The sequence below is a fragment of the Halichondria panicea genome, chromosome 16 (genome assembly GCF_963675165.1).
Source record: "Halichondria panicea chromosome 16, odHalPani1.1, whole genome shotgun sequence".
NCBI lineage: Eukaryota > Metazoa > Porifera > Demospongiae > Suberitida > Halichondriidae > Halichondria > Halichondria panicea.
In genome coordinates, this window is record NC_087392.1 from 618,020 (window position 1) to 643,024 (window position 25,005).

At 42.9% G+C, this 25,005-nt stretch overlaps 7 protein-coding genes across 11 annotated transcripts; 4 read left to right on the top strand and 3 right to left on the bottom strand.

Annotated features, from left to right (window-relative positions):
• The first annotated feature begins 53 nt into the window (after positions 1 to 53).
• Positions 54 to 3,828, top strand: LOC135349855 (centriole and centriolar satellite protein OFD1-like). The gene is made up of 10 exons (XM_064548492.1): positions 54 to 217; positions 281 to 484; positions 547 to 781; positions 840 to 1,156; positions 1,206 to 1,432; positions 1,586 to 1,829; positions 1,890 to 2,302; positions 2,349 to 3,462; positions 3,511 to 3,584; positions 3,653 to 3,828. Exons 1-10 carry the CDS (start codon positions 125 to 127, stop codon positions 3,699 to 3,701), a joined length of 2,970 nt encoding a protein of 989 aa, XP_064404562.1. The 5' UTR covers positions 54 to 124; the 3' UTR covers positions 3,702 to 3,828.
• Positions 3,829 to 3,867: 39 nt separating this feature from the next.
• On the bottom strand, positions 3,868 to 6,733 carry LOC135349856 (muscle M-line assembly protein unc-89-like). Its single transcript, XM_064548493.1, has 6 exons — positions 6,536 to 6,733; positions 6,341 to 6,477; positions 5,971 to 6,146; positions 5,747 to 5,785; positions 4,148 to 5,627; positions 3,868 to 4,091 (listed from the first exon to the last, which is right to left on the bottom strand). The coding sequence occupies exons 1-6, from the start codon at positions 6,632 to 6,634 to the stop codon at positions 4,034 to 4,036; spliced, it is 1,989 nt and encodes a 662-aa protein (XP_064404563.1). The 5' UTR covers positions 6,635 to 6,733; the 3' UTR covers positions 3,868 to 4,033.
• A 15-nt stretch (positions 6,734 to 6,748) lies between these two features.
• Positions 6,749 to 9,882, bottom strand: LOC135349859 (ethanolamine-phosphate phospho-lyase-like). Its single transcript, XM_064548496.1, has 10 exons — positions 9,545 to 9,882; positions 9,286 to 9,389; positions 9,072 to 9,231; positions 8,817 to 8,891; positions 8,477 to 8,564; positions 8,034 to 8,209; positions 7,770 to 7,864; positions 7,591 to 7,715; positions 7,154 to 7,398; positions 6,749 to 7,057 (listed from the first exon to the last, which is right to left on the bottom strand). The coding sequence occupies exons 1-10, from the start codon at positions 9,724 to 9,726 to the stop codon at positions 6,904 to 6,906; spliced, it is 1,404 nt and encodes a 467-aa protein (XP_064404566.1). The 5' UTR covers positions 9,727 to 9,882; the 3' UTR covers positions 6,749 to 6,903.
• A 76-nt stretch (positions 9,883 to 9,958) lies between these two features.
• Positions 9,959 to 19,315, top strand: LOC135349854 (stAR-related lipid transfer protein 13-like). Of its 4 annotated transcripts, none has more exons than XM_064548490.1 (16): positions 9,959 to 10,117; positions 10,387 to 10,592; positions 11,172 to 11,214; positions 11,870 to 11,941; positions 12,067 to 12,212; positions 12,661 to 13,643; positions 14,206 to 14,277; positions 14,890 to 14,997; positions 15,361 to 15,407; positions 15,630 to 15,944; positions 16,666 to 16,796; positions 17,039 to 17,224; positions 17,449 to 17,502; positions 17,806 to 18,110; positions 18,381 to 18,683; positions 18,953 to 19,315. In XM_064548490.1, exons 2-16 carry the CDS (start codon positions 10,449 to 10,451, stop codon positions 19,062 to 19,064), a joined length of 3,021 nt encoding a protein of 1,006 aa, XP_064404560.1. In that variant the 5' UTR covers positions 9,959 to 10,117; positions 10,387 to 10,448; the 3' UTR covers positions 19,065 to 19,315. The 4 variants fall into 4 exon arrangements, with proteins under 4 accessions (XP_064404560.1, XP_064404561.1, XP_064404558.1 ...); XM_064548491.1 differs by having other exon boundaries at positions 9,975 to 10,128; XM_064548488.1 differs by lacking the exons at positions 9,959 to 10,117; positions 10,387 to 10,592; positions 11,172 to 11,214 and adding an exon at positions 11,227 to 11,627.
• LOC135349857 (coiled-coil domain-containing protein 22 homolog) lies at positions 19,259 to 22,866 on the bottom strand. 2 transcript variants are annotated; one of them, XM_064548494.1, is made up of 11 exons: positions 22,729 to 22,866; positions 22,478 to 22,649; positions 22,004 to 22,261; positions 21,859 to 21,943; positions 21,484 to 21,795; positions 21,292 to 21,398; positions 20,894 to 21,133; positions 20,525 to 20,743; positions 19,947 to 20,210; positions 19,709 to 19,783; positions 19,259 to 19,525 (listed from the first exon to the last, which is right to left on the bottom strand). In XM_064548494.1, the coding sequence occupies exons 1-11, from the start codon at positions 22,776 to 22,778 to the stop codon at positions 19,406 to 19,408; spliced, it is 1,902 nt and encodes a 633-aa protein (XP_064404564.1). In that variant the 5' UTR covers positions 22,779 to 22,866; the 3' UTR covers positions 19,259 to 19,405. The 2 variants fall into 2 exon arrangements, with proteins under 2 accessions (XP_064404564.1, XP_064404565.1); XM_064548495.1 differs by lacking the exon at positions 19,259 to 19,525 and adding an exon at positions 19,579 to 19,650.
• LOC135349861 (large ribosomal subunit protein eL21-like) lies at positions 22,842 to 23,884 on the top strand. The gene is made up of 5 exons (XM_064548499.1): positions 22,842 to 22,977; positions 23,038 to 23,112; positions 23,239 to 23,300; positions 23,364 to 23,476; positions 23,594 to 23,884. Exons 2-5 carry the CDS (start codon positions 23,046 to 23,048, stop codon positions 23,832 to 23,834), a joined length of 483 nt encoding a protein of 160 aa, XP_064404569.1. The 5' UTR covers positions 22,842 to 22,977; positions 23,038 to 23,045; the 3' UTR covers positions 23,835 to 23,884.
• LOC135349860 (D-aminoacyl-tRNA deacylase-like) lies at positions 23,867 to 24,956 on the top strand. Its single transcript, XM_064548497.1, has 6 exons — positions 23,867 to 23,999; positions 24,072 to 24,162; positions 24,215 to 24,320; positions 24,379 to 24,511; positions 24,570 to 24,664; positions 24,727 to 24,956. The coding sequence occupies exons 1-6, from the start codon at positions 23,933 to 23,935 to the stop codon at positions 24,835 to 24,837; spliced, it is 603 nt and encodes a 200-aa protein (XP_064404567.1). The 5' UTR covers positions 23,867 to 23,932; the 3' UTR covers positions 24,838 to 24,956.
• Positions 24,957 to 25,005: the final 49 nt, after the last annotated feature.

Below are 25,005 nucleotides of genomic sequence, written 5' to 3' on the forward strand. Positions count from 1 at the left end.
CAGGTGTGCATTATTTAGAAAAAACATAAATTTACAGCCACGCCCATCTTAGAAGACTAGAGTGGGCGTACCGTCATGGAGACCAGAACACTTACTCACTAAAGTTGTATTTGACAAGATCATTATGGCCACCTCTGTAGATACAATGACTGAAGATCAACTTAGAGAGCACCTGTATCGTGATTTGCAAGGCAGAGGTATACTGGAAACTATGAAGGTACATTATCACTACAACCACCACTTATGAAATGCTTTCACTTCCGTATAAATTGTTACGCAGTCCCAGTTGAGACAGAAACTTGCGAGGGAGCTGCACAAAGGAGCAAAACGATCTCCAAAATTCATCCGAAAGAGGCCTGAATTAAAGAAGCCCACACTGAGTGATCAGATATCCTCTGGAATGGTGGCCGATTACTTGAAGAAGGCAGGGTTTGAATACAGCCTCTCAGTCTTCTTACCTGAAGCTGGAGTCAATATCGATAAGGTGGGTGGAGTCACACTGCAGTTAGCGTGGAAATGTATCTGTACTGTATTCTACGTGCATAGCTATACTCCATGGAAGACCTGGTCCAGTATCTGAGGGTGCCGCCTTCCTCACTCCTCTACAATAAACTGTTGCCTGCTCAACAAGACCAGAGTCTACTTGAACAGTTACTCGGGGCCCTGGTTGATTGCAGTGGTACCCAGTCTGTCTCTCTGCAGCAAGGGCCTGGCTCCAACTCAGCAAACCCTGCTACCAATCTTAATAATGCTCCTAGAGACTCCGTGAAATTATCTATCGGTAAGTAACTTACATACATGTCGCTGTGATTGTTTAGTAACTATTGTCTCTCGTGCAGCTGAGCAGCTATGTGCACTGGATCAGTCCTATGCTCAAAAGGCCGAAAAGCAGAAGGTTAAGACTCAGCAAAACCTTGAGGAGAGATTATTGACATTTCAAAGAGACTTGGAAGCCCAACACAAGCTCCAACTAGAGACAGAGTTGTCTCTGTATAAGAGTAGGGAGCTGGCCAAAGTGAGGATGGAGGAAAGAGAGAAGTGTCAGAGGGAGCTAACTGATGAGAGGCTGCAGATAACACTAGCTCATCAGAAGAAGATCGAGGAGCTGAGAAAAATGGAACAACAAATGTTGGAGAGATACCGGAAGAAAGAACAGGTATAAAGAATTTATTACAGCGTCGGCAATGATGTATTTCTATGCATAGGATCTGGAGGCTGGTATCCATGCCCAGCGGCAGACCCTCCTGGCAGAGCTGAGCTCGCTCAAGCTGCGTGAATCTGATCTACTAGGACGTACTGAGTTGAAAAAGAGAGCAGCTAGTCTGGAGGAGGAGCGATTGGTGAAACTGGAGCAACAACTGGCGGGGAGGGAGAAAGCCATAGAGCGAACTACGTCTTACTATGAGAGCATGGCCGAGGAAAAGATTCACAGGTAAATCATCATAAGTGTGCACACAGCTAAATACAGCCAGCCTGATGTATGCTTGTGTTTTGTTGTTGTTTTCACTTGTAGTATTGTAAATGCCAATTTAGCCGCGTATACAAACTGAGTAAATTGCTTCGTATTTACTGTTGTTTGGCACAGATTCAAGCTAGAGTCGGAATCTCAGCTCCAACTCAAGCAGAATGAACTTTCTCAATGGGAGGCCAAGGTAAAGTGTAATCGAGACAAGACTTCATCCCTCCAGTCTGAGATCACTAAACTATCCGCCGAGCTACAGTCAGAGAGGAACAAAGCTGATCGACTACAATCCCTACTCCATGATGCCATGGCTAGACAAATCTCTCTACAGGGGCAGAAAGATGCCCTTCAGCAAAAGGTGGACCAGGTCAGTACTTAAAAATGGAATTTCAGTCACAAAATATACACTCTGCTAATAATAATGCAGGTGGGTGATTATGAACAGCTTGAGAAGAAGTCACAGAAGCTCACTCAAGAGTTGGAAAATGCTGAGAAGAAGTTGCTAGACTACAAGCATCGAAACTCTGACAACCAACGCCTTATAAGAGATCTACAGTCTAAAGTCCCCCGCCCCACTCGAGAGCTGGAGGCTGTGAGGACAGAACTAGACGAGATACGAGCGGCTCATCATAGGGAAGTGTTTGTCATGGAGAGTGGTCATAGAGAACTTAAACGGCAGTTGGTTGCTCAGACAGAGTATTCCAATGAGCTACAGAAGAAGCTAGATGATCAGATGATGCAACTTCTCTTTGCCCAACGTGAGGTCAAGGACATACACTCTCTCCTAAAGTTGGGTGGAGCAAAGACAGGCATAAAAAGAAATGGAACATTGTCTCAAAGGTGAACTATAATCATTCTTATTGTTAACATGAAACTGTTCTTGCAGGAATGTTTCCCTAAAGAAGAAAATCCCTGCAGTTACCACCAGTGTGCACTACCCATCACCCTCAGTTCGAAATGAAGTCATTTCATCTTCTTTAAACCATGAACCGCCTTCCCAACCGGCTGATGTATCGAGCCAACTATTGGCTGAAAGTAGAGCTACTATTGCTCGGTTAGAAAAAGAAGCCCAAGAATTAGAAGTGACCTGTCACAGTGTACACCAGAACAGTTACAGATCACCTCTTGTGAAGCCAACTATGGCCTCTGCTAATACACCCACCACAATTCCCTTGAATACAAACGACTGGATGTTGTCACAAGTAGTTCTACCAACCATGAATTCATCGACAGCACAGCCACAGCTACACTACACAATTCACTCTCCTGCCCCGCCAGCAAGTGGACCAGCACTGACCTCGACTGTGTGGGCCCCCTATCCAACAATGACTGTACACACTCCAATGCCTAATATAAATCTACCCCAAAATGTAACTACCGACTTCCCAACTACTATAGCAACGTCCGTAACCAAACCTCAACCTGTGTTAAACTTTCAACCACCAAGTTCCTCCACATCTTCCATTTCACCAACCAAAGTCACTGCGAGTTCAAATCCTACTCTTACAGAACCTGTTAATGTTGACAATTCTCCACAATTCACTCCTATTGATCCTTGTACAAGTATTAATTCTCCACCTTCTACATTACCTCAACTGGCTGCCATGGCGTCAACACTCCCACCAGTCATAACTAAACCACCCAGAGTTTCGCTCGATGAACTTTGGAAGTCATCTCAAGAGAAAAGTCAGACTACCCCAACCACCACAATTTCATCAAAAGAAGTAGAATCTGTGAAACTGCAAGAAGATACGATGAGATTGCAAAATGAACATACTACCCCAATTACTTCCTTGGCAATGCAAGACCCAAAACAAGCTGTACAATATTTGCCTGAAGAGACTAAACTCAATGTGGACACTCCTCCCCCGCTACACACACAACCTGACAACACAGCAGTTCCGGACTCTCCCAATGAAGACAGTGGCGTAGATCCAGTCATGCTCAAGTACATGGAGCTTGTCAAACAGAACAGAGAAAATGAAAAGATCCAAGCTAACGTACATGTGTGTTAATGAGACTGTGTATTAATTGTAATAACCCTCCAGATTGAGTCCCCAGCTGATACAGAGAGTGGACAACTGGACTATGGTATTCCTTCTCTAACACAAGGCTCAGAAAGGTGGACGAAATTTATTTTGTGCTAATAGTAATTATAATTATTTTGATTGCTGTTATTTTTATATGCAGTTTTGGTGGCTTCTCGGACAAAGAAGATAATCCTTTTGAGGACTGGTAGTGTACAGACTTTCATAGACATAATTATTAATTTATTTTATGTGTTTAAACCAAATATTTTCTGTAATTTCACTGCTGGTGTTATTATATATTATTATTATTAATCATCATAACTTTCCCAAGTGGTTAAGGCTATAATTCTAATCCGCAAAAACAGCAAATGAAAATGTCGTTATTGTTATTAATAATGAAATATACATACATGCAATAATGAACAACAGGAGAAACATTATTATTGTAATTCAGTGAATAAAACATGACATAATACATAATCATAAATATTTATTGTATGCCTTTGTCCTGTTCCTGTAAAATATGACTTAGAGTACACATCTAGAAACATCCTTCTAGCCAACCGTCAGCTTCCTTTTCAGCTCCTGGCTGCTGTGACCTGCAAATTAAAAAAAGGCTGTAAACTCAATGCACACTTGCTTGCTCCAATATCACCTTTGTGGAGCTGATGAAGGGGTTGAAGGCAATATTCGTCTTGGTGGTTTGACACCTGTAGTCCCTTTCGGTGGAGTTAATCCCCTCTTCCCTGAGCCCAGCGGTGACAGACCACGAATACCAGATGAACTAGGAGTTTTTATTCCTCCATTTTGAGGAGGGGTTACGACCTGCTTCCCTTCGTTGTGGGCCTGTAAACGTGACATTCTCTGACCTCCATCTTGTCTCTTGGGGCCTGTTGGTAGACCGGTAGGATGTTTAGCCAACGAGGGAGATCCTGGCCCTTGTAGCTGTCTCCGAGCTGCGTTGGGACTGCCTCCAGGGTGGCCCAGTTTGCTCTTGCCAGGAGAGGAGCTGCGCCGTGAGGGAGAGGATGCTGTAGGTCTTGCGAGTTGCCTTTTTCCTCCAGTAGGGGGTGAGGGTGATCGGTGTCGAAGGGACTGTCCTGAAGGTTTCTTTAGGCCTCTGCCTGCCTCGAGACGACCCTGGAAACGTGCAGGGGATTGAGATGGACTATGTGGTTGTCGGAGTCCATTTTGTGAAGGAGCTTTCAGATTTCGTTTCTCAAATTCACTACTTCTATTTAAGTCAGATTCCTCGCTGTGTATTACCTCACTACTTGTGGGTGCTGCTTCAGTTCTTTTCACAGTGCTTCTAGGGGGTGCTCTGTTTTGTCCTTGAGGTCTTGGTTGAGTACTATTTTGAGGTACTCTTGCTTTTCTTTTGACGACAGGAACATTTTCGTTCTCTTCCTGGGGCATTTTAGCAGCTTTCCATTTAACTACAGGAACATTTTCGTTCTCTTCCTGGGGCATTTTAGCAGCTTTCCATTTAACTACAGGAACATTTTCGTTCTCTTCCTGGGGCATTTTAGCAGCTTTCCATTTAACTACAGGAACATTTTCGTTCTCCTCCTGGGGCATTTTAGCAGCTTTCCATTTAACTACAGGAACATCTTCGTTCTCCTCCTGGGGCATTTTAGCTTTCCACTTAACGACAGGAACATCTTCGTTCTCCTCCTGGGGCATTTTAGCTTTCCACTTAACGACGGGAACATCTTTGTTCTCTTCCTGGGGCATTTTAGCTTTCCACTTAACTACAGGAACATCTTCGTTCTCCTCCTGGGGCATTTTAGCTTTCCACTTAACGACAGGAACATCTTCGTTCTCCTCCTGGGGCATTTTAGCTTTCCACTTAACGACAGGAACATCTTCGTTCTCCTCCTGGGGCATTTTAGCTTTCCACTTAACGACAGGAACATCTTCGTTCTCTTCCTGGGGCATTTTAGCTTTCCATTTAACTACAGGAACATCTTCGTTCTCCTCCTGGGGCATTTTGGCCTTCCACTTGATCACAGGTACTATATTATCACCATTATCTGTTTTAATGTTTAGTTCATCAGATCTTGAACGCTCAAAGTCATCACCATTTTGTTGATTTGGGGAATTTGATGGTCTTTCTCTCACTCGACTCGGGAACTCTGCACATGAACATATTACCAGTAATCAAAATGTGCCACACACAGCAAGTGAAATTATTTTGCTAACAGCCAAAAACTTGTCTACATACATGTACATGATTACTACTAACTAGACTTACTATTTGGTTTGCTATTGCTTTGATTTGGCCTTGAATGTGCTGCATAATGTGACAAGAAGCAAAAACAAATTAGTAGTAAGTTGTGGAGATAATTAAATCACGGGCTGTGGATCAACCAAATACACACAATATTGGGTACTGTCACAAAGGCTTACAAGACCTTGGTACTGTAGAGTACATAGTCTGTGTATGCCCAGTGTTTACACATGCACATTCATCACTACCTGTTTGTGATATGGTCTCTGCTTCCTCCATATTGAACACAAGCGTTTTTCTGACTTCATCCAGAGAGGGGATATCAAGATCTCCTAACCTCTGAGCATGGCCCTCGGACAACCATTGCAGTGGAGCTTGTTTCTTCTGTGCAGGAGTGAGGGCCAGTCTGGGAGACACATACAGCCTGCACGAGGGATACCGTATAACAAATGAATACATCCTAGAAGCATTTCCTGAATAAGTCCCTGACACATACAATGAAACTACAACTATGACTTAAAAAGTACTACCTAAAGCTGTCGAAATGTCTAGTAATATCGATGCTCAGGTACTACAAACAATGGTACAGTTATGCATGAATGTGTAGTGTGTACTCACCATTCTCCTTCAGAGTGAGTGCTGGGATTTATGTCTTCGAGATTCAAGAGGCTATCTTCCAAGTTGTCGTCAGCAAGTAGGGCTATCTCGTCTGACTCAACAGGCTTCAATTGTGGAGCAAGATTACTTGTAGAGACCTGGTTACCAGTAAGGTGATATTATGCACTTGCATTTAATACGAAAAGGTTGTGCTACCTTGTTGAGCAGCTGCTCGTTTTCTTGTTGAAGTTTCTTGACAATTTGCTCCAGTTCCTTTACCTGGGCCTTCCTAGAATCTGGAGAGGGGTCATCCATTATGCTGCAGTAGCTCAGGCTAGGCTACAGTCACTACTTGGTCTCTCACACATGCACTATTACTTTACTTTGCATTTGTTGATATTTTGATATTTCAGCTAGATATACGTTGAATTAGAACAAGAAAGTGTCTCAATTAAACACCGCCCGCAATAATAGTATAAAAAACAGTATTCACAGTGCAAAAAAAGGAAAAAAGTTCTTAATGAATGCATTTATGTATAAATATGCCGATCTTTTAATGGCGTCTCTTTTTACTTGCTACTGAGTTAGGTTTGCTGTTCTAGTCTCATGAGTACGTGGTTTAAAGCCTCGGCAATGGACTGGCAGTCCTCTCTCGACACCACCATTGGAGGCTTGATATTGATGACATTGTTATACCTGCTGTCGGCATGGGCAATGATCTGGTGATCAATCAACAGGCTGCAAAAATGAATATTTAATATAATTTCAGTCCTGTTTTAATAAGAGTGTGCAACAATACTCTAGTTAAGTTTTTGATCGAAGTGTTGCACTCACTATTCCTGCACAAAGTGAGCCACATCTGGGGCTGGTTCCTTTGACTTTGGGTCTTTGACAAAGTCCACTCCGAGCAAGAGGCCACTACCCCTCACATCCCCGACACAGGTATGCTTTTCCTTGAGAGCCTCGAGACGAGCCTTCAAGTAGTCACCCATCTCCTTAGCATGACCCTGCAATCTGTCCTCCTCTACCACACTCAGGACTGCCTCTGCAGTCGCCATCGACACTGGGTTGCCTCCAAACTATTATGAGAGTATTTGATACATTATTGCATGCACTGAACGGTCCCCTCTGAAAGAAAGGCCTACTGCGATATTAAGGCCAGGCACACCCACAAGCCTCAAATGAACAGTTTGTGTACAAAACAACACCTTAATCACAGTTCCCCAAATGTGTGAGTTATAAAGATGAACTATTATTATAGTAGTACTCACAGTGTTGAAGTACTCCACTCCACTGGCTGCAAACTTGTCTGCAATGTCCTTGGTGGTGACTACAGCTGCTACAGGATGGCCATTGCCCATTGAATTTCCAAGGGTAACAATATCAGGACACACGCCTATAGAGTAGAGCAACAATCAATTACAATCAAAACATTTATTGGTGATATTACCGTGGCTCTCAAATGCCCAGAAATGTTCTCCAAGCCGGCCAAACCCTGTCTGCCCCTCATCTGCTATACACAGTCCACCAACACTGTGAATGTACCTGCATGACAAATAGGAAATCAGTAACATCAGGAGCACATAGTAACATTGTAGAATACACACGGTATATACATGTAGTAGTTATGATAGGTGGCGGTATCACATACCACAAAGTCAACGTGGAAGCAATCAGACAAATATCGCACTCAATGACATGGAACTATACTCACTTGTAGACATGCTGGAAGTAGTCATGTGGAGGCACTACCGCGCCACTGAAGATGCTCTCGTGAATGAAAGCAGACACGTCTTTGCCCTCCACTAGCTTCTTCAAGTCCTCAGCATAGAGCATGCCAGCAGTGTCTAGATCCGTGTACTGCTGTCGATAGCTGTCAGGAAGTGGAGCCTATTGGGAGAAAAGAGGTAGTGAGCAACAACACTAGAAAACTATAAACTGAACAAAAAAACGTGACTGATAAACAAAGCAAAATCAACAAAACATAATTATACATACAGTCTGACTAACCTCAAATTATAATGATGTATTGTAATGACGCACATAGAATTTCAAAAAGCACTTTGCATGACAGATAATCTGTACAGCCGAAAATAAAAAGCTATCTGCATTCTCATTCTCAACACTAGCTCTGTTGCATCCAGTATACATACTCACAATAGATACATCACCAGATATTAATGTGCTCTCTCTCAGCACGTGAGAGCTAAGCTGTTTCAGGGACATCAACTGGCCATGATTGGCACTACAACAAAAGAATACATGTGCATTATATAGGCCTCCTGGCCTAGGGTTGTGATTCTGTGTTTTCATCGGAGGGGGGGGGAGGGAGGAGAGAGGTGACAAGAACTTGTGTGTAGTGTATATTCGGCTATGTGTATTATCAAGATTTATAATGAAACTATTTTGGTATTGTCTATAACTCACAGGCCTAGCTAAGTTGTGTATGAATGTGAAGCAATAATGAAAGGCAGAAGCCTCTGAGGTTAGAGCTTACCCTAGCAATCCCACAGTGTGTTTCCGACCTGTCACCACCTGGGCAATTTGCAGAGCTAGGTCGTTGGCTTCAGATCTATAAATGAATTGAAGGCAGAGATAACTCAATATGTCCTGTGATCCATATAATAGCTTCCTGGTACAATAAAGTAATACCATACTAATTACATAAACATGCCAGAAGACAAACATTTGATGCATGTGAAATGGTTTCTGGTAAGACTTAGGAGTGGCTACATACATGAAGTCCACGAACCCTGAATTTGTAAAGAAACAACAGGACAATGGTTTTGGAAACTTTGAACAGAGGTGCTTGGCGTAAGTCACGATCTGATCGTTGAGAAACCTTGAGTTGGTATTGAGTATGGCCATCTGTGCAGTGCATGCCTGGACCACCTTCTCATTGCAGTGACCAACTGTACAATAGAGGGACTCAGAACATGTACATAGACACTGCATACACTACTCACCATGGGAAATATTACTGTCGATATCAAGATACTTCTGATCATTCTCATCCCACAAGTACTGCCCCTTTGACCGAACAATTTTCAGGCCTTGCTCCTCTGTTGACCTGTTGATACAGTGTCAATTAAATGGACTTTGCACTGTTTTATGGTATTCACTGAGGTCTAAATTCAAACTATACATCAGATTGTTCAATGAAGGTGGTTCTGGGACAAGGAATACAACTCAACCAAAAGTTGAATCACGTGTGTAAAAACTCACTTCTTTCCATTGAGCAGTTCTTCTCCTTTAATAGCCACAGGTTTAGACACAGTATGACCATTGGAAGAAGTTTTACGCTTCTTGCTTGGTGAGGGCTCCAGTTCAGAAGAATACATGCTCCCATTGAAGACACTCATGTTGCTGTGATTGTTTTTGGCTAGCATCAGAGAGGGGCACTCCATATCAGTCCTGTGGCCTGGTAGAGTGGGTGAAACAACAGTCAAGTAATGCCTTGTGACTGTCTGGCATCCAAAGGCAAAGCTGGTAGAGACTAGCCTATAGCCTATGCTGTACTATACTAGCAGATAATTGTTTTGCCAGGATATTAAAATTTAGCAGCCAAAAGGGGCGGAGCATTTACATACAGACCCACCCCACTCTTGCAGACAGAGCAGCCCCACCTTCTTTCTAGCTGAAAGTAGGCGGAGTCTCACCAGATTCAAGCAGTGACACTTCCATGATCTGACTAGACTATAGATCTAGGTAGTACTGGTACTGTGTGGACTCACTGTGCATTGGCCCATAAAGCTGTCGTCCCAATAGTGTGAGAGTGGAGCTAAACAAGTGACCAAGGTGAAGTGGAGGTATAGCTTGCATGCTATGTACTGTACTCTAAGACTATAAAAGTACTAAGATCTATGATTTGTAGTTGTTGTGTTAGTGATAGCTCTATATATATATATATAAAGCAACAGATACTATAAGTGTATGATAGAATGCCTAGTAGTACAGTATACAGTATGGCCATCTGTGGAATTTGCCCTGGCCGAGTTCGAGTTATCACGATCTTGTGTATGTCTCACTTGTTTACTAAACAATGAACGTTAAAATGTGCAAAATAGGTACAGGCATTCCAGTATTGACAAACATAGTGTGAGGTTACTTCTGTACACATCAAGCAATCATGAGAAGGAGAAGGAACTCCTACAATCCTCCGATATCCATCGAAGGACCTAGACGTGGTTTTTCCACTCCTTCACCAATTCGACCAATTGCAAGAATCAATAATTCCCCTACACTATTTTTTGGAGATGTTGGAAATTTCGATGTGAGCTACAAAAATATTTTCTGTTATCATTCTCATACAGCATGTGTTTATAAATTGCATGGTACCGTCCGTACACTATAATAATAAATACCTTCAACAAAAATGGTGACTGTCTGGAGAACAATCAATACATTGTAAAATTGTACAATCTGCATGGCTCCCCTACATTTACATTAGCGCAAAGTCAGCTATTTCTGCTGCACATTGTAAAGTGACAATTAAAAATATGTGTCAAGCTATCCTCGTAACCAAGTGTCAAGCATGCATGGGGAGGTCATTAGAGCCATATAGATTTATGTATTCAGAGCATTAAGGGAGGCAACAAATAATAATCATAGCACAAGGCTAGTGAGGATATTGTCTACTAGTTTTGTGTAGCAAAGTATAAATCTAGCTAGATCTAGGGTAGAGCTAGCTAGCTAACAAGGTTGGTTTCCATCTCTTGTGTTGTTTGTTCCATCTTCTGCTCATGCTTATCCTTGCATCAAATTATTCCATGGAACATTTGAAGTGAACTATATAGCTCTCCTGCAGAGCTTGATGTTTCCTGTTGTGTCAATATGTCATTTCCTCCCTCAGTCAGCGTTTCCTTCAAGGAAGAAGGTGGAGCTCAAGCGAACAGGTAATTTAACCGCAAAGGGGTAGCCGTACAGCCACATGGCTCTCAGTGTCAATTAGCATGTTTGTGAAAATAGCTTTAATATGGTTGAGTCCAATTAGTTTTAGCTTACATTGTGCATAGTTTTAGATAGCATAGAGTTACTAAAATGGAGCTGGAAAACCACCAAGCGCTAGAGACGGACTTCCAAGCACCACCAATCAACCCAGACTTGCTGTTTGCATGGCTATCTCCAATTGAGAAGAAAGCAGACAACCGTTCTCGCACCAAGAGTCCAAGTGAGACTGCTACTGTTACCCATTCTCCATTCTTGAGAGCCAAGAGTGCCATAAGAAGAACTTTCAGAGGCTCTGTAGCTGCTGGAGTGCCTGTTGGTCTAAAAGCTAAAGGCAGACGCCACATTCATAAGCTAAGAGGTGCTCCTTCTCTAATAGTGGAAGAGACTGCAGTGGAATGCATGTCTAGTAGAAAAGAACACTTTGTTGTTATTGATCTTAAAACCTGATACTCAGTGACGGCTTATAAATACAACCTGCATGTCTGGCACATCTGTCATTGTTTGTTAGTTGAAGTATTTTAATAGCTACTAATACATACAGTCTGTACTCGAGTAAAGCTACACTTATAATAATAATTATGTTGGGTTGTCTGTATGCAGTGAGAGAAGCTAACGATGCTTGCTTGTGGTTGAGAGCAGCTGGATTTCCCCAATACGTACAGATGTATGAAGGTCAGTTTTACTATAGTAGTGTTTTTGGTATGCTGAGGTTTGAAACTACTATAATGTAAGGAAGACATAGCCATACTTACAAAAGTAATGAGCCATGTAATTACCTCTTGTTTCACCACCCACAGACGGACAATTCCCAATAAATTTGAGTCAGATCCAGGTGGAAAGAGATCATGCATTTCTCGAGCAAGCTGACATTGATTCTCTCGTGAGGCGATTGAACATACTCAACAGATGTGCAGACCTTATGGAGGAAATCAAGTCAAAGAAGGTAGGCTTCGCAAAGGAAGTAACGATCAACACACTGTCAGTGTTACATGTATCTAGTTCCATGTCCCTTTTACAAGGAAATGTATCCTGATATAGTCCTGTCCTGCTAACTGGATATGGAATCAGAGTGCATAAGTGCTTGTTTCAACACTATCGTGTTTCACTGTTATTCTATGTGGTCACATGATTACTTCTTTACATATGCCCGAAGACAATGAACGGGTGTGTGCAATGCAAATGCTGCATTCTTTGCCCTGATTGTCACTTCTGAATATACCCAAAGGGATGGTGTGCATGGCAACTCCCTTGTGGCTTGCTGTAGTGGGCAGTTAGTTCCCCGTCCTGCCTACTCTGTATACATTCAGTTTTACTGAGCCTGCCATGTAAATACAGCCTGCTTCCTAGACTACACTAAACAATCGTTATTCACTGCTCTATCTTCCCTCCAGGAGGATGATTCTGAAGATGAGTCACAGCACAGAGCCATCAGTGATCACTGGACCTTCCGCAAAAGAAACAAGAAGTGGTCACGAAGATCGAGGTCTCATTTGCGTGAAGACAGCTTCTCCAGTTCTTTAGAGGACATTTTAGCCGAAGACTCAGAAACGAACGGAGCCAGTAATTTAAAAGTCTCCCCCTTACTCCTTGTAACAGAACTGAGAACAAGTCTCACTAATCTGGATAAACGTGGTGTAAAGACGTACAGCTTTCTTCCCGGTGATGATCAAGTTCCTAAGATCCTGGTAGGCACCTTTCCCACTGAGAATGGAATAGAATATGCATTCGATGAAGAGGCTACCTCCAATGGGAGCGGAGTTTTTGATGTTTCGATGGATGACACACCGCATGAAGTATCAGGAGATGAGGGCTTGGGCGGCGATGATGACGATGAATTTTTCGAATATGACAGTAACACTTTTCCACGTGGTGGCATTGACACATTTGCTATGGACATGTTTAGTACATTCGAATCAAATCTTGTGAAGCTACGATCGCAGTCACTCCCTGACCTTTTCTCCAACCCTCACGCTGAGTTATATCATCCCTTAGATGATGATGATGACAATGATGATGATGATGATCCTAACTCGTCTAGTGCAAGTGTGAGCACTAGCTCCAACCTCCACTCGAGTAAGGATAGCATTCTGGACGACAATACATTGTCATTGGAGACCTCCCTCCCCTCTACCCCTAACCAAGAGCCCAAACAGAACAGCAGTGAACTAGAGAGGAAGCTGACAACACTCCCCACTCACCGGAAGGAGAACAGTTTGAGCAGCGAGGCATACGAATCAGCTGAGAGTGAGTTCTCCAGGAGCAGACCAGAAACACCCAGCTCCCCTCAGAAGAGAATTGGTGCAGGCCGCAAAATACAGCTGAGCGAGAAGTGGTCCTCTTCCAGTGTGCCCAGTGCCAGAAGGTCCACAGAATGGTTAATTACTGTACAATTATTGTATACATTCTCGTAGTTGAGACTACGTTTTATGAGATTGCCTACGTACATGTACACATGTGCATACAGGATCTTACTAAGAGTGCTACGGTGTATACACAGGTGTGGTGACTTGACTAGATGTGCATGTCCGGTGTACAGTATGCCAGCACTTGTACTTGTGTCTATAAGGGTGTTAGTTAACCATGACCCTGGCTTGGGTTACAAGATACTGTTGACAGTATTATGTTTCTCAAGCTTTTGCCTATATTTATATGTGGCTAATTGCAGTCTATCCTGTTATTGTTTTAAGAGATCCAAGTATGTGCCCTGACATCCTATGAAACTTGTTTATGTGTACTTGTCGAAGTATATCATTATCCTATATTTAGGTAACTCTCTGCTTCAACAAATTATATACACAGTAATAATATTAGTTTAAGTGCTAATTAGTTGTGTTTGTTTCAGGTCTCAAATCCATTATAGCTACTTTCTGTTAGACCTTTGCTTTGCATAAATTTGTTTCTATAAACAATTAATGCACTGTTTATCCCATACACAGGAGTGAGTGTCCTAAATGGCACAGTTTCCAGAAGGCACACAGCTACAGGCAGGTATTCAGACCAGTCAGAACGTGAGTATAATTAGACTAGTAAATATTGTCATTCCTACGTACATAGCAGTGTCATTTTGGTTTCTATGTCCTTGAATGCCTGCCATTGGCCATTGGTTGCTATGCAGTGGGGGAGTGTGTTGATCTGTTAACAAGCGCAAACTACTTAAAAAGGTTTTCAGTGTTTGCACTGTGTGTGTGTGTGACATTCCTGCTAGGCCCTGCTCTCATGGCCCCCTAGGGCACTCTTTGGATGTCAGAAAAGAACAATTTGTTGGAGTATTGTTTTGTAAATGTTCAAATTAATATTATTGTAGACCCTGTTGGACATATAATCTTGTTGGTTCCAGTTAGGAGAAACTTTGCTGGGAGGTATTGACTTTGCTACCTGTAAACAGATATCTTAGAAAATGTGTCAGTTTGATTCAGGCATGTGTAGGCAGAACTACTGAAGTATACTGTTTATTACGTGAAAATCGAGTTGATTTCTTGTTACTCTGTGCGTGTTCTTGGTATTTTATGAAACCGGTATGTACCAAGCACATTTGAGCCTATAGATTGTGATTTCCCAGTTGCATATCGTGTTGTTTTTTCACATAGTGTTATAACTATATTGACTTGCCCTGTATGCAGATTGATTCCCATTGAAGAGCTGTCTGTTGGGCAGATATCTGTTCTCAAGAAGCTCTCACTCATAAAGCTGACAGCCCTCATAGAATTGTACAAGGCCAAGTCAAACATGTGAGCCAGTTTAGCCAGTGTCAGTATGTTATCTCACACTTGCATTATATATTGCTGTGCACAATGAGGTTATCTACATTGCAAACTTCATGTTGAGATGAATCTGTTTAGGGGTGGGTACATCAGCATGCTTTTTTTCACCCATTTATTGCTTTTAAAACTACCCAATATGCTTTTGAAAGTGCCATTACACTCGCATAATAGTTCTTGTATAACATAGCCAGTGTCAGTGGATTACCTCACACCTCTGCATTATTGCTGTGAGCTTATGGATTACAAGTGGGAATTATTATTATTGAAAGTATAATGTATAAACACTTATCAATATTTACATCCTAGTGATCCTTACATTGCTTCCTACAGAGCAAGAATCATTAAGGGCAGAAAGCATAAACTTCCTGACATCAGACGTAAGTGAACACCCTCAGCTACCAACACATAGTCGCAGCACTAAATATGCTTATTGTTGTTATGTGTATGTGGTGTCTATAAGTGTACGGGAGCTCCCACTCATATACCCTCCCCCACACTCCACACACACTCATGTACCCTCCCCACACTCCACACACACTCATGTACCCTCCCCCACACTCCACACACACTCCACACACACACTCCACACACACACACAGACAAGAGTGTGTTTGGTGTCCCCCTGCTCACTAATGTCCAGCGTACAGGCAAAGCCCTCCCCCCCTCCATCCTGGCTGCCCTCGACTACCTCACACAAGGCTCTGGACTGGAGACCAGTGGTCTATTCAGGAGAGGGGCGTCCAAGGCCAAGATCGACGGGCTAAAGCTCCTCACAGAGGCTAACCCCGATCTCAGCGACTACAGTAGCTTTACTTGCTATGAAGTGGCTGATATGATCAAGCTCTACTTCAGACAACTGCCTGAGCCTCTACTCACCAGCAAGCTCTCAGAAACTCTCCTAATGATTCAAGAAAGTGAGTTCTCCCTCACTGTGGAGTATTAATATGAGTATTCATTATTTGTGCTATAGTAAGTGATTATACTGGATACACCATACTTGTACATGTGTACTTTCACTGTACTCCCTTTGTTAGAATACGTGTGATTATGCTTAGCTGAGGCTATATGGCATTGTTCAATTGATCTTAAGAATGTGTGTCATAATCACCTGACATGCACATGTCCCTGACTGTCGGGTTGAGTTATGGGAACCAAGTACTGTAATAGTGCCATTGTTACTTTAGAGACGTACGGATCAGAGTCGACTCTTTAAATAAATGTTTGATGGCCAATTCAACGATTTTCTGATTTTCTGAAAGCTTAGAAGGAGCTTGTTCAGATGGTATGCTTAAATCTCAAATTTGGAACAGATCATAATTTCTCATTTTCGGAAAAAGACCATGGGCTATAATAACCCATGGTATTTTGTCAAAAACAGGCCAAAAATAGACTTTTGATTTTAAGACACCATCTTAACGAGCTTTTTGTAAGCTTTCAGAAAATCATAAAATTAACGTGATTGGACCAACGGAACTCAAGTTATGGCCGTTCAAAGATGCTCTATTTAACGTTGGGTCGATGTACATTACATTTATAATAACACATTTTTGTTATTTTCTTATCAATTACTATGTAATCAATGTATTGGCTAGCGTTCAAATTCAATAGTAGTCATGTTGCCCACCCCCTCTCCAGATGTGCCGAGTCAGCTACGACTACAAGCCCTCCAAGGAGTGATGCTGCTCATGCCTGATGAGAACAGGGAGGCTCTCCAGACACTATTGGTGTTCCTTAAGCAAGTGGCCGACAACAGTCACGTCAATCAGGTGGGTTGAGGACTCGTACTGACGTAGAGTATAGGGAAGGAAGTACCTTGACCTTTAGATGCAGTGTACATGTGTGTGTGTATGGTTTGTTGTATACTGCTGCAAGAGAATCCAATATCTGTTGCCTTTTCTGTCCTTGAAGCCATATGCATGCACTGTAACAGTAAACCATTAACCAAGCGTGTGACGCACTGTACATTGTAACCAATCTTGTTTAATTACTGCAATGTACACTTTCACAGATGGATGCCAAAAACTTGGCAGTGTGTCTGGCCCCCTCCTTGTTTGCTCTCTCCCAGCAGTTACCCAAACCTGTAAACTTGACACGAGTCGGCTCTTTCAGACGAACAGCTGTCAACGGACACAACGCAGCCAGTCTCAACTCACCAGCCGCCATCGCCAGAAACAGAATGGTCAACGAGAGTGTGGTGAGCAGCTGTATAGTTGTGTGCATCTAATTACACTATAATTATGAAATACTCTTGAAGGTTGGTGGGTGGTGGGTGATGGCACTGTAGGACCCCCTGACTGTATTACGATGTGTACTAGCTAGCATATAAATGATATTAAGTGTCTTAATTAGCACTGTGTCTATATAATTATGTGTGAAGTACTGTTACAGTGGTTACTGTGCTGATTCTCTGTCTTGCAGGCTAGCAGTCAGTGCCTCTCAGAGATGATCTCACAGGCCAACAAGCTCTTCTTGGTGTGTTCAACAATTCTAATCAAGCATTGTCATGTAGTGTAGTAGTTTCCCTTGCACTATGAGCATAGCCAGGAGTAGAGTGATTAACCTCCTGGCATAGCATCATCTGTGTACCCTAATAGAGCCACCATTTCTGCAGTGCTGTCTGTCACAGCTTCACATAATAGTGTTATATTAGTAGTCCCATGTACCTGTACCTGTACACGACCATGTATGGGTATAATAGTAGCATCATCTTTGTACCAAAACACATGCACGTAGCCTTGTATTTCTGTATATACACATGCTCATTATCACATACAGATGCCTGCTGATATGCTCCAAGTATGCCATTTCACGCACCTCGAGGCTGGAGACCCAGTCCCCTATCATGAGCTGGATTTGGACAAGGCTGACACGGGTAGTACCTATCTAGAGTCCTGTGTGCAGTGCTTGCACAAGGAGCTCAAGAGGAAGTTCAAAGGTTGGATACATCACAGCACTCCGCAGAAGGGCGTGGATGTCTCCTATTTAAAACCCACTGATGGTATTCCGTTACGTGTGTGGAGGGGAGTGGTGGAGATTGATGCATCACCAGATGCTGTGCTCAAGAAATTATGGATTGAGAAGTATGTCTGTTACTTAAGTGTTCCCTGTGTTAGCTAATGTGCCAACACTGAAACACACCTTGTCCTGTATGACACTCCATTGTGCATCCACCTCTGAGTACATACGTGTACAGTTAAATCATCAGTTGTCACATTCACTGCAAAGTAATGAATATTAACTAACTGTATCTATTATTGTGTCTATGCATGTATAAAGCTCTCACTCATGTTGTGCAAATGATAGAGTTTTAGTCATGCAACAAGTTGCGTACACCCCACCCCCTGACACAGGTACGTGTGGACTGGCGAGTACTCCCTCACAAGACAGGTGGCTAGAGTGGACGATCAGACGGAGATACTCCAATACACCACTCCCTCGCCTTCAGGGCTCACCGATCGAGATCACTGTCTCCTAAGGACCTGGGATTTTGATCCCGTGAGCGACACCTACATCATTGTGTCCACGTCCGTGTCCCACCCGTCAGCCTCACTACTGGCGGGCATTCGAGCCACCGAGCTGGCCACACGCTACGTTATAGAGAGGGTGGACAGAGACAAGACACGGCTCACCTTCATCTGTAGAGTGGACATGAAGTGAGCTATATACAGTCTGTGTATAAATTAAAAAAATGTGCGACTGCTTGTTTGGTAATTATCGTTTTTCTTCTGCTCTGTCCTATTTAAGTGGAGAGTTGTTTTATGACTATAGTTGAGGTTGATTATCTGTGTCGTTATTATAGGGGCTGGTAGATAAGTCAGTACCGGGAGTACTTGTATGGGTTCATGGTTCGTACTTGTACGGGTTCATGGTTCGTGCACTCTGTGAATGGTTGTGTGATGTGTTTCCTGTTATTATTGCTCAGGGGTCGCTCGAGTGAATACTACAACACTGGATTCGGTCCCTATCTGGCCTCCAGCGTAGCCAACCTCAGAGACTCATTCCACCCGCCTGACTTTCTTGAAACAACCGTCTAGCTGGTTCAGTCATCGTTTGTATTAGTTTTGTTTCCGCTATGATTCTCTTCTTGTGCTAACGTACGTGTACGTGTATTCTATTATTTAATCATTTCTCTCATTTAAGCCACATAACATTTTGTGAAGCATCATTCAGTTTTCAATAAGCGTCTCACACATTCTTAACCTGTATAATTATATGTCACTCCAACCACTGCATTTCCTTATGATAATATTAACTTCCTGGTTGTCAATAAACCTTGAACACTGAATATGACAAATTGGAATAACTAATAATCTCCCCCTACTGTACGTAACACAAACGTTACAGTACATACACACTAATTAACTCAAAATTAAAGTTACTGTGATCTAGACTTCAGTTTAGCAATAAGCTGTGAGTTCTCTTTCTTCATTTCATCAAAGTCTGCACTGATGCGGTCCAGGTTGGCCTTCACCTTCTTCCCGTTCTCGGTGTCAATCTGTACCCAGGTTAAAGAGAACATTATCATACTCTACAGAAAGGTAGTTACCTGCTACATGTGTATAGCTAGCAGGGATAATGTCTGCCTTCTACACATGCCTCTTGAGAAAAGATGATGGGCGACCAAGCAATTAAATAAATGAGTGGAGGGAAGTGGGGACGATACTATAGACACACAAACCTGTTCTTCCAGGTCTCTTTGCTCTCTCTTGATTTGTCCAGTGTCTTTGATGGCCTCAACCACCAACTCACAGCCCTGAGTAAACAGTACAAATTAAAGGGTAGGCTTCAAGGTATTATAGTGCTTGGGTACTATACATGTATGATGTCTCATCACTGTCATGAAGTTAAGGCGAACATAAAATTTACCTAATGCTACAGCAAATATTGACAGAGAATCACATACAGATACTACATACATCTCTAATGTTGGCCAGTAACTTGTAAGCAGCCCTCCTGGCTTCGTCTTTACGTGCACCCTTGTAGACCTGCTCATCTGTGACGGTAAAGACTCGCTCCAAGCGTCCAGTAAGAGAGTTGATCTCTTTCTGTACCATCCTCATGTCCTGCAGCACCTTGCCAATGTCTTCCTTCTGGCGCTGAATGTTTGCCACTATCTCCATAATGCGACGTGTGTATGAGGTACGGCTCACATCTTTAGCCATACGTTCATACTCTGCCACCTATATACGTGTACAAGAGGAGGTAGCAAGTGCTGACAGGTATTCCATAGCTCTTATGCACCACACACAATTGTATTACAAAACTCTTGAAGGAAGAATGAATTATTGTGGAATGCGCACACACACACACACACACACACACACACACACACACACACACACACACACACACACACACACACACACACACACACACACACACACACACACACACACACACACACACACACACACACACACACACACACACACACACACACACACACACACACGTACAGTTTACCAGATAATACATGTAGGCTTAGCCTTATTACCAATTGCTTGTAGAGGTCATCCTTGAGTCGTGTTTCATCGGCAAGTTCTTTCATTCTCTCTCGCATGAAACGGATCTCCTCGAGCAGTTTTGTGGATTCACTCTCTTTGTTCTCAGAGTCTGCCTTGAGGGTTCGATACTTGTTCATGAGCGGGCCCCTAATCTCCTCCCACTTGCTAGAGAGGAGGGCTAGACGGTCAGCACTCTTCTGGATTAGCTCCTACACAGCGTATAATGTCATGAATGTAATAGAGTAGAATGATGGCACAAAGGACTGGGTTAGGGATTACATGAAAGCTAATTTGTCAGCTAGTATGTGTGTAATGTACACATAACCATGTACCCTCATAACCATGTACCCTCAACTGACCTTCAGTTTGGTAATGTTCTCATCAGCATTCGGGAGGAGGTCAAACGTCTTCTTTTTCACCTTGTAAGCCTCCTCTTCCTCTTTGTTTTTGGTGGCTCCCTGCGTTTGCAGCTCACCCATCTGTCCCATACTGGCCTTGTATTTCTTCATGTTGAGGTCCAACAGCTCCAGCTTGGAGGTAAGGTCGGCCAACTGATCCTGTAGCCCAGTCAGCTCCTCCTCACGACGCTGCTGAAGCTCCTGCAATGACAACAACAAACAATTCGTTAAGTACTGTCTGGAACACGCTGTTATACATGTATGCACACAAAAAGTCATTCTATGAAATGCAAAAAGCTTAACATACACACCTACATATAACAAGCTAGATGATACAAGAGTGATGGTAAATGACTCACTTCCTCCGTGGCCTCCTCCACTTGAGGGCCGTCATCTTCCAAAGCAAACTGAAGTTTCTCGGCATGCTGGAATCGACTGCCAGTGCCTTGGTACTCTGACCCCTTGTCTGCATAGGCAATTTAACGATAGTTAACCTCAACATAATAGACATTGGCTTCTTATATTTATTCTAGGAAACTTAAACTACATACCCGCAAAAGAGTTGAGGATGGTTTGCAGGTCTGACCCCAGTCCAAGACCAGCAGACGCTGTCGTCCTCCCTTGTTGCAGGCTAGTACGGAGCTGGTCGGCAAGTTTCTTTTGCAGCTTCTGTTTCTTTCTTGCCCTGTACTCCTCCTCTGAGAGCCTTGAAGAGAGGCCTAGCTGGTTCCACTCAGCCTCCCACTCTTGCTGAGCAGCCACCTCGTTGGCGTTCTTTTCCAAGAGAGAAGACAGAACATCTTTCCTAATTCTCAGTTGGGCAGACATGTAGGGCATGTGTCGATTGTAGTACTGCTTCAAATCTGTTCAGTTAGCAGACATGTGAGCATGTGGACAGTCAAGTTACTGTATACAATATGTCATACCTTTGGGAAGTTTAACAGTTAGGTCAGCAGTTCCAGTAGGAGCCTGGACATCCATTCCATGGTAAGCATGGACACTTCTAGTTCCCTACGCAATCAATACAGGGCAGTGTTCAATGTCCTCCCACCATCAGTACGTTCTACTAACCTCAAGCCAAGAGCTGTTTCCACTCCATGCAGTGCTCTCCTTCTTGCACAATGCTGGTGTCCATGGAGACTGTAGTCGTAGAGATAGCTCAGCTGCTATGACACGTCCCAGCATGACTCTAGTGCCAGTGGGCTCATCGGAGGTTTGGGCATTCTCACGAGGGAGTTTCTCCAGCAGAAACATGAGCAGTTTTCGCCACTCCTTGATGCTGGAATAGAGGAAGGTCTGGTATCCAATCTCGCCAGGATAGCCAAGAGCCTGGGCAGGAGACAAACATTAACTATAAATACATATTAAATTGTGCTCGGGGGTGGGAAATCTAATCCATCCTCCACTCTAGCTAGCTGTTGGCTCAGTAAATGGCACACTTTCACTTTCATAATAGAATCTCAACATTACAGCCGCTGCTGCTTTGAAATCAAAGTATTTTGGCCTTGCTACGTGCATAGTGCATTTTTATGGAGTTGGTTGTACCTGGATGGTGTTGGCAAGGCTGGTGCACATTCTGTATCGTGACGACATGGCCTCAGGCAAATGAGTAGAGCTCTTGAATTCTGAGTTGATGAGTCGCAGACATCGAACACATGCCTCAACGACATGGTCAGCAGAGAAGCCTTGCAGACCAGTCACCTCCTCATCCAGGTTACTACACAGAGAGGTATGTAGGTACGTGGCAGGTCACTTTAAAAACTTGTGTGTTGTAGCTGAAACACAAACTAACTTACCAACCAATCTCCTTCAGAGTGGTAATGATAATGTTGTCCACTTCCTCCATGTTTGGTTGCTGCAACAACAAATATTGGCAAGCAGTGTATTAAAAACCAATCGTTGTTGTCTTGAGCTAAGCTTAGCCTGAGCCCCGCCCACTAAAGTCACATGCAGCTCCAGCCGAGCGCACTGCGCATGCTTGAATCCTCCGAGCACATGGGTTTTCTTTTCCATCATCAAGCCTAGGATAGGATCTAGGAGGATAAGTGAGTACAAGCTAGCTTCTACTGCACTTCTGTATCATTAATGTACGTGTGTTCATACAGGGTGAGAGATGGTGAACACGAAAGGTTATCGCCGTGGTACTCGATACCTCTTCAGAAAAGCCTTCAAGAAGAATGGTGAGTGGAGTATGGACAGTAATTGTGATATTTGTTGAGTAGCTAACTATTTTGGATTTTTGTACAGTTAATCATGAGTAGTGTCGTATGTCACAGTAGTAAATAATAAATTGTTATCGTTATTAGGAGTGGAACACTTGTCGACGTACATGAAAGTGTACAAAGTTGGTGACATCGTAGACATCAAGGTTTGTTCCAACTTTATGTGAGAAGTTTGATGAGTGAGAAGTTTGATGATGATACCTTTACAGGGTAATGGTGCTTTTCAAAAAGGAATGCCGTACAAGTTCTACCATGGGAAAACTGGTAGAGTGTACAATGTCACCAAACGAGCAGTTGGTGTGATAGTCAACAAACCCCTCAGGTTTGTGTACTTAATATTACGCTACGTATCTTGACACATTGGTGTAGACAAACACGTATATACCGAGTCTTATTTTGGTTGTGTTATTAAATGCACGAATACTATTTGTTTCTACAGAAATAAAACTCTGAGAAAGAGGATCAATGTCCGGATTGAGCATGTACATCACTCTAGCTGCCGTGATGACTTCCTCCGACGAGTGAAAGAGAACGAGGACAAGAAGAAAGCTGCACTGGCCAAGGGGGAGACTGCTGTGTGCAAAAGACTGCCCTTGGCCCCACGCCTGGGTCACTTTGTTAAGATGAATGGAAAGGAGGCTGAACTAGTTGAACCAATCCCATATGAGTTTGTTGCATAAACATGTTTGAATCTTTCATGATGGAGATAATATCAATTTTTGAAGTTTAATTTTGTAAAAGGTCACAGTTCAGTTTGGGTGGGCATCTTTTGCTATAAATGAGACTGCAGGTAGTGAACGCCATGAAGGTTGTTGTACAAAGAGTCACTGGAGCCAAGGTCACTGGTATGCTTAATCTCTTGGTGTAGTAGCTACGTTCATTATCATTTTGCTGAATAATTTCCTGATCCATTGCAGTTGATGGTCGCGAGGTGAGCTGTATCAACCAGGGTTTGTGTGTGCTCCTAGGGATAGCACGAGATGACTCACAAAAAGAGGCAGAATGGATGTGAGTCGCTTGTTTATTTCAACCACAATGTTCACCTGAGTTTCGTCCATAGGGCAAAGAAGGTATTGAATTTGAGATTATTTGACAATCCTGCGGACGGCAAGCCATGGGACAAGAGTGCGTCTGATTTGGGCTTGGAAATCTTGTGTGTGAGCCAGGTGAGATACTTAGTTGCTGTTGTGTGTTTGTGTGTTCATTCCTAATCTTCCCGTTCAGTTCACCCTGTGCCATGTTCTCAAAGGCAACAAGCCTGATTTCCATAATGCAATGCACTCCGATCTCTCTAATCCAATGTACCAAGACTTCCTCAAGTTACTAGGATCCCTCTACAAGCCAGAGGCTATTAAAGGTACGGCCTATAATTATAGTAGCGTGGCAATTGGTGTATCTTTGCCATTTTTTTGCAGGGGGTGAATTCGGTGCCAACATGCAGGTTCATATTCAGAATGATGGACCGGTTACCTTACAATTTGAGACTCCCAACATTCCTAAACCAAAGGAGGTAATGTAATATGCAGTTGTTAATATTATTATAATAGTTGAAAACTGCTTGTATTGTTTCAGAGGAAGCCCCAGAAAACTAGCAAAAAGGAGTGTGCGAAAGCCCCAGAGGGAGCAATCGCCTCAGACAGTGTAACTGCTGCAGCTGCTGAACTTAGCATACAAGATAGCTAATTGTTATTTTACTATTGAATCATGAATCATGGACGTCTTATTGTTGTTGGTTAGATTGGTGGATTTGGTTTTTACTTTCAATACTAACACTTGTACCTATAATAATTTATTGAGATTGGGCCATTTAAGTGGTTTTATATGGAAAGGGTCGTGATAATTATACAGATG

Excerpts from the sequence above, each read along its gene's own strand:
- LOC135349855 (XM_064548492.1), top strand. The coding sequence starts at position 125 with ATGGCCACCTCTGTAGATACAATGACTGAAGATCAACTTAGAGAGCAC. Across the intron at positions 1,830-1,889 it reads TTCAGCAAAAGGTGGACCAG|GTGGGTGATTATGAACAGCT; the intron begins GTCAGTACTTAA and ends ATAATAATGCAG. Across the intron at positions 3,463-3,510 it reads ATGAAAAGATCCAAGCTAAC|ATTGAGTCCCCAGCTGATAC; the intron begins GTACATGTGTGT and ends ATAACCCTCCAG.
- LOC135349856 (XM_064548493.1), bottom strand. The coding sequence starts at position 6,634 with ATGGATGACCCCTCTCCAGATTCTAGGAAGGCCCAGGTAAAGGAACTG. Across the intron at positions 6,478-6,535 it reads ACGAGCAGCTGCTCAACAAG|GTCTCTACAAGTAATCTTGC; the intron begins GTAGCACAACCT and ends ACTGGTAACCAG. Across the intron at positions 5,786-5,970 it reads AGAGACCATATCACAAACAG|CACATTCAAGGCCAAATCAA; the intron begins GTAGTGATGAAT and ends CACATTATGCAG.
- LOC135349859 (XM_064548496.1), bottom strand. The coding sequence starts at position 9,726 with ATGGAGTGCCCCTCTCTGATGCTAGCCAAAAACAATCACAGCAACATG. Across the intron at positions 9,390-9,544 it reads GAACTGCTCAATGGAAAGAA|GTCAACAGAGGAGCAAGGCC; the intron begins GTGAGTTTTTAC and ends CTGTATCAACAG. Across the intron at positions 8,210-8,476 it reads TATCTGGTGATGTATCTATT|GCTCCACTTCCTGACAGCTA; the intron begins GTGAGTATGTAT and ends TTCTCCCAATAG.
- LOC135349854 (XM_064548488.1), top strand. The coding sequence starts at position 11,360 with ATGGAGCTGGAAAACCACCAAGCGCTAGAGACGGACTTCCAAGCACCA. Across the intron at positions 17,503-17,805 it reads AGGCCAACAAGCTCTTCTTG|ATGCCTGCTGATATGCTCCA; the intron begins GTGTGTTCAACA and ends TATCACATACAG. Across the intron at positions 18,684-18,952 it reads ATCTGTAGAGTGGACATGAA|GGGTCGCTCGAGTGAATACT; the intron begins GTGAGCTATATA and ends ATTATTGCTCAG.
- LOC135349857 (XM_064548494.1), bottom strand. The coding sequence starts at position 22,778 with ATGGAGGAAGTGGACAACATTATCATTACCACTCTGAAGGAGATTGGT. Across the intron at positions 21,944-22,003 it reads GAAACAGCTCTTGGCTTGAG|GGAACTAGAAGTGTCCATGC; the intron begins GTTAGTAGAACG and ends TTGATTGCGTAG. Across the intron at positions 19,526-19,708 it reads AAAGAGACCTGGAAGAACAG|ATTGACACCGAGAACGGGAA; the intron begins GTTTGTGTGTCT and ends ACCTGGGTACAG.
- LOC135349861 (XM_064548499.1), top strand. The coding sequence starts at position 23,046 with ATGGTGAACACGAAAGGTTATCGCCGTGGTACTCGATACCTCTTCAGA. Across the intron at positions 23,113-23,238 it reads AAAAGCCTTCAAGAAGAATG|GAGTGGAACACTTGTCGACG; the intron begins GTGAGTGGAGTA and ends TATCGTTATTAG. Across the intron at positions 23,301-23,363 it reads GTGACATCGTAGACATCAAG|GGTAATGGTGCTTTTCAAAA; the intron begins GTTTGTTCCAAC and ends ATACCTTTACAG.
- LOC135349860 (XM_064548497.1), top strand. The coding sequence starts at position 23,933 with ATGAGACTGCAGGTAGTGAACGCCATGAAGGTTGTTGTACAAAGAGTC. Across the intron at positions 24,163-24,214 it reads CAAAAAGAGGCAGAATGGAT|GGCAAAGAAGGTATTGAATT; the intron begins GTGAGTCGCTTG and ends TTTCGTCCATAG. Across the intron at positions 24,665-24,726 it reads ACATTCCTAAACCAAAGGAG|AGGAAGCCCCAGAAAACTAG; the intron begins GTAATGTAATAT and ends GTATTGTTTCAG.